General features: G+C 29.9%; 1 protein-coding gene across 1 annotated transcript; it reads left to right on the top strand.

Annotated features, from left to right (window-relative positions):
- Positions 1-2,695: 2,695 nt before the first annotated feature.
- Positions 2,696-6,206, top strand: LOC112711012 (GDSL esterase/lipase At5g33370). The gene is made up of 5 exons (XM_025763524.3): positions 2,696-2,981; positions 3,095-3,222; positions 3,779-4,021; positions 4,633-4,885; positions 5,767-6,206. The coding sequence occupies exons 1-5, from the start codon at positions 2,741-2,743 to the stop codon at positions 5,997-5,999; spliced, it is 1,098 nt and encodes a 365-aa protein (XP_025619309.1). The 5' UTR covers positions 2,696-2,740; the 3' UTR covers positions 6,000-6,206.
- The last annotated feature ends 336 nt before the right edge of the window (positions 6,207-6,542 follow it).

Raw genomic sequence — 6,542 nt, 5'->3', positions numbered from 1 at the left:
GCGCCCAGACCAACCATAGCTCAAATTGGTCCCCCACACTGAACCGCAAAGCAACCAAGAAAATACCCATGGCTCCCGATCATGACCGGCAACATCGAATCACAAGCCTCTCAAAATTACCAAGGAAGGCGACAATCCAAAACTCGCCTTGCGCCCACTCACGGGCTCAGCTCCCCAGCCCACATTAAAGACAGCCTCCCGATCAACCATCAGGACTCGGGCTCCTCTCCTAGCAGGCCAAAAAGATCTACTAAAGCCACAAATGGCAAACACGAATCCTCTAGTGACGAGACCGACCTTGCTCGCTCTCTCGCTCCGGAGGCAACTGTTACGGATCCGGCTCACGGATTCCACACCCGAAACAGTCTCCGAACCCGGTTATCCGGGTCCGACCCGCTTTGCCCTTCTAGAAGGTCTGGAACCGGCCCACTAGAGCTTCTAACTAACAATCAAATTCAGATACCTCCCTTATCTTAATCAAATAAAATAAGATAAGATAAGATAAGATATTCACCATTACCTATAAATAGAGGACCCAGGTCCCTCCAGGTATTCATTCATTCCTCACACCTTATACCTCTTAGATCCATTCTGACTTGAGCGTCGGAGTGTCTTTGCAGGTACCTCCCCCCATTACTCCAGTCAAGTGATCCGGCATCCACCTCAATCCGCAAGTTCTGTATCCATCTCTCAACCCGTACTAGAGACATCTTGTACACTATGCATTTCTTTTGGAGTTCTATGTTTATATATATCTTTTGTTTTTTGTATATCGATGCCTTTATCGTTAACATTTTCGAATGTAATGCGATTCTCATTTTACTTATTCTTTTTTACAGGCTCTTAACTAAATTATATTTCTTCAAATACTATGTATATATTTTTCTATCTAAATTATATTTTTTTAAATTATTATGTATGTATTTTTTTATTTTAGAAGTCGTAATATTTCATTAATGCTAATTCACAATTATAGTATAAGATTTTGTATGATAACGTATTACATTAACAGCTTTTACTAATTTAGTTTAGATCTTAATTACATTATACGATATTTTAAATTGAACTTTACATACCATAATGATTTCTGAATCTCTTTTCGACGCCATTCAGCAAACACAGTAATAATGTAGCCCTCCTCGACTGAATTGAAATAACAACATTTTTGTTTGGCACCCAATTAAAACCAAAACAACGCTATTTTAACTCTGGTTTCGACCTTTATTGGACATCAAACAAAAAATATTATCATTATTTCACGCCAATTCAGTACGGTAAAAGAGTACTATATTATCACTAAGAATTAGTATTTAAAAGGAGTTCAGAAACTATTATGATATTTCTAGTTCGATTTGAAAGACTGATATAATATAATAATTAAAATATAGGAAACTAAATTGATAAAAGCGGTAGATCTGAAGAAACACGTTTAACCTATGATCCATCTTTTTTTAGATATTTTATAATAATTAAAATTTAATATATATAATTAATTAAATTATATTATTTTTATTAAAATTATATTAGATAAATTATCTTAACTTAAAAATTAATAAATTAAATTTTAAATGAGTCCAAATTAATTTTTTTATAAAAAATAACTATAATATTCTTATTATAAAAAATATAATAACTAAAATATTTTTATTATATATATATATATATATATATATATTAAAAAGTTTAAATCCTAATTTTATGATGACAGAGAAGTAAAGAGTTAAAATTTAGAATCCTCTAAATTAATATATATAATAGGAGTATTTTAGTTATTTTTTATAATATGGGTATTGTAATCATTTTCTATAAAAAATAATAGGGTAAAATATACTTTTTGTCTCTGAAGTTTGACAAAAGTTTCAAAATACTCTTCAGTTTTTTTTTATTTTAATTTTGTGTCAAAAATTTTTTATTTGTATCAAATATACTCCTGACAGCTAATTTTTCAAAAATTTTAAGACAAATTCAACAACAATTTCATAAGAACAACCTTCAACACAAGCAAATCAAACATAATTTTCTTGCATTATTGTTAGACTCCTCTTATATTTTTTGAAAATGTAACTGTCAAGGGTATTTTTTATGCAAATCGAAAACTTTTGAGACAAAATTGAAACAAAATAAAACTTAAGGGTACTTTTAAAATTTTTGTCAAACTTCAGGGACCAAAAGTATATTTTATCCAAAATAATATTAATTTAGACTAATTCAAGATTTGATGTACTATTTTTTTCGATCAAATTAATTTGTCTGACATAATTTTAACAAAAATAACACAATTTAATCGATTATATGTGTTGAATTTTAATTATTAAAAAATATTTTAGACGCTTTTATCCAAATGACTTCCTTCACCAAATATATATATAGTAACATTTAAACTTGTATTTTTAATGCTTGTAATATTTTAGTCACGCTGTCATTTAATTTGTTTTTTTTACCTTGATAATATAGCTTTCGTTATGTCATGGAATCTAGTTAAAATTCATGCATATATATCTGCTACAACAATAATTCAGCATATAGCAATTATTCGTGTGGTACTTCCTTCTTAATTCGGCGGTTGCTTTTCAAAATCAGTAGATATGGTAGAAGAAGAACATTTATGAATATAATTCTACCCTCTTCTTTTACAGTAGTAGTAGTAGTAATCAACCCTTATATATACACACACATGGCGTCTTGCCTATATACTAAGGCACCATATCATAAAAAATAAGGGTACAAACAAGAATTGGGCATGGCAAGTTGTGTGGTATCAATAGTGACAAGTTTTCTGTGTATGCTTTTGGGTTGTGTTTGTGTGTCTGCACAACATCAAAGGGCTTTCTTTGTATTTGGTGATTCATTAGTGGATAATGGGAACAATGATTTCTTAGCAACTTCTGCACGCGCAGATGCACCCCCTTATGGGATTGACTACCCAACTCACACACCTACTGGACGATTCTCTAATGGCCTAAACATCGCTGACATAATCAGTATATAACTACTTCTTTCACATTAACTATTATTATTATTATTATTATAACATTTGCATGTGCATGTGTATGTACATGGAACTATATATGGTTAATTATTATTATTATGTCAGGTGAGCAACTTGGATTAGAGCCTACAATGCCATATTTGAGCCCTTTGCTTACTGGAGAGAAGCTCCTTGTTGGTGCCAATTTTGCATCTGCAGGGATTGGAATTCTTAATGATACAGGATTTCAATTTGTAAGTCCTATTATTAATTGCTAATTTCAATTTTATGTATTCAAGAGCATGAATCATCCCGAATATTCTCCCAGTTTAACTTTAAGGGAACACCTAACTTTTACTAAATTTAAATTTTAATCACTAAATTTTAAATTCTAAATCTTAACTTATATATTCTAAATTCTAATTTTAAACCATAAATTATCTATAAATGAAAGTTAAAAAAAATATCATAAAAAATTCAACTAATATTAACTATTTAAAATTAATTATTTATATTTTTTTAATATTTTACAATCTTGTTTGAACTGTTTTTATACATGTCTATTTTTAAATAAATTTTCATTTTTTCTATCTTTGTATTTGTGTTTTAAAACACCTAATAAATGACACTAAAAGATTATAAGAACATATGTTAAATTAAGCTAGTGCAAGTAAATTTTGGGTGTAAAAACAATTTAAACTTTTTTTCTTATAAAAGAAATAGTGTATGAGTAATTTGATTGATTATTGGAAGTATATAAAAATAAAACATGTGGAAAAGGTGGTTAATTTGTAGAAATTGTTTTGGCAGCTAAACATAATCCACATCTACAAGCAACTGAAGCTATTCGAGCATTACCAGCAAAGATTGAGTGCACGCATTGGAGTAGAGGGTGCTCGGAAACATGTGAACCAAGGACTTGTTCTCATAACTCTTGGAGGCAACGATTTTGTTAACAATTATTATTTGGTGCCTTATTCAGTTAGATCTCGCCAGTTTGCTCTCCCTGATTACGTTCGCTATCTCATTTCTGAGTACCGTCTAATTCTCAGGGTATAATAATCTATCTTTGAATTGAACCATGAATAATCGATCTTATCTTATATCATATTATTGTCTTTGTATGTGTATGTACACATAGTTCAATAATTGCAAAAAATGTAGCTTGCTTACCTGTTCATTATTAGAGGGATTCTTGTTCATGTCTAAAAGGCTATGTGAAAGTTACTGAATGAGGATTGTTTTTCATGCACTTGCTTGCATGGTGATGACACCAACCAAAATTATTGGGTTTTCTCACCTTATAATCTTAGTCAAGAAGATGAAAAATTCTCATACAATTTTAAATTATCACTTTTATATTTAATTATACCCATGTAAAATTGATACATAAAAGTCATGAATAATATTAAAAGAAGAAATGTCATAAATTCTATTTTTTTGTATATTTTATATAATATTAAAAGGGATCGATAAAAAGAGAGAAGAGATAAATGTTTATCAATTCCATAATAATGAAGTTAGGAAAACTCATTTTTATTCCAGTAAGACAAAAATCTCTGATTTAGAACCATGTTTTGCTCAAGATTATTTTTGTTTTTTGGTGGAAATATTTTTACCGAAATAAAGTGAGGTAATTATGTGTGTGTATGTGATGGATGCAGAGGCTATATGATATGGGAGCTCGTAGGGTTATTGTGACCGGAACTGGACCAATGGGCTGTGTGCCGGCGGAGTTAGCGTTGAGAAGCAGAAACGGCGAATGCGACGTCGAACTTCAGAGAGCTGCGTCTCTATACAATCCACAGCTTGGTGATATGATCAAAGGACTCAACCAAGAGATTGGCTCTGATGTCTTCATTGCTGCTAATGCATATCAAATGCACATGGATTTCGTTTTTAACCCCCAAGCTTATGGTAACCTCTTCTCAATACTATTTAACTAATAATACAACCAAGGGTTAAAAACTTAATTGGGTTCTTTTGACCTTTAAAACATTCTATTTTTATTTTAAATATATTACTTTTAGCTATTAAATAAGCCACTTTAACTTAATAAGGCCTATTAAGTTTATTTTGTTTATAGACTATAATTTTTTAATTCAGACTGTTTATGATTAGTCTAACAAATTACATTTTTTATAAAAAAGTATTTTGATAAAAAAGCTATATTTAAGTCTAAAACTTAAATATTTTGAGTTGAAAGATTTTTGAGCTAGATCAAGGAGATTATTGATCAAAATTGTTGATTTTTTTTTCACAATGCAAAAAACCTATTTTGTTTATAAATTTATTTATTTATCCCAAAATTTAAATAGGTTTGATTTGAAGATAAAAACTTATTCATTTAAATAGATAAACAGGTTCGTCCCATAAATTTAGCATATTTTGACGGTTTTAATTATTTTGTTGTAATACTATCTTTTGATTAAAATTATAATTTGTTCATCTAAAAATATCATTTTAATTATTTTTTTATTTTTATGTCATTTTCACTTTTAAATTACTAAAATCGTTACTTTAATCACTACGATCTGATTTTTGCCGTCATCTAAAAAGAAATTATATTGAAAGAAAGTATATTTTTTGTTAAAAAAAATTAATTTTGACTAAATTAATAAGATAAAATGTTTTAAATATTAAAGACAAAATTAAGAGTTAATTCAAATGTTAGAAACTAAAAAAGATATTTGATCCTTTTTAAGTTAATTTTCTTGTTTTTCCTTTTGTTGATTACATGTTAGATTACAAAATTCTTGGTCATATTAACAGCTAATATACTTAGCATGGACCTACAGGATTTGTTACATCAAAGATAGCTTGTTGCGGACAAGGCCCATACAATGGGATTGGATTGTGCACACCCCTGTCAAACTTGTGCCCAAATAGGAACCTATATGCATTTTGGGATCCATTCCACCCTTCTGAGAGAGCTAACCGAATCATAGTCCAGCAGATCTTTACAGGTTCAACCGATTACATGCATCCCATGAACCTTAGCACCATGATGGCCCTTGATTCTAGAGCTTGATTCATTTATAGTTTTAATTTATGGTTGCAATTTTCAGTGTATGGACCCCCTATGTAAGTTTTGCTCATCTTTTGAATTTTGACGACTCCCCTTGGCTATAGTTAGCGTGAGTTTAAAGTGCCAAGTTTATGTGTTGGTTTGTCATCCCTTAACTGCTATTGCTTTATTGGCAGCAATAAAATGCAGTATTTAACTCCTTTGATTGAATTGATATGACAAATGGGAGTACGACTTATAATTAAGAGGTTAATGCTATTCTGAAATTAGAGAAAGAATGGGGAAGGAAAGAGAGAAGGAAGAATAATTCTAATTATAAAAATACGAGGATGGATAGTAATAGGAGGAGAGGGGTGATGAGAGAGAGAGAGAGGGGAGAGTGAGAATCTCGCATCATAAATAGAAAGATAAAAAAATAGAATAATTTTGGAAGCTAAAAGAGAATTTTTTATTTTTTATATTGGAGTAGCAATGGTGTTTTTTCAAAATATAAGTTGATAGGATATTATTTTCAAATGTGGAACCGTTTAATTAGATAAATAAAAA

The sequence above is a fragment of the Arachis hypogaea genome, chromosome 9 (genome assembly GCF_003086295.3).
Source record: "Arachis hypogaea cultivar Tifrunner chromosome 9, arahy.Tifrunner.gnm2.J5K5, whole genome shotgun sequence".
Lineage (NCBI taxonomy): Eukaryota > Viridiplantae > Streptophyta > Magnoliopsida > Fabales > Fabaceae > Arachis > Arachis hypogaea.
The sequence above is the reverse complement of the archived record's forward strand: the minus strand, read 5'-3'. Positions and strand labels throughout refer to the sequence as shown.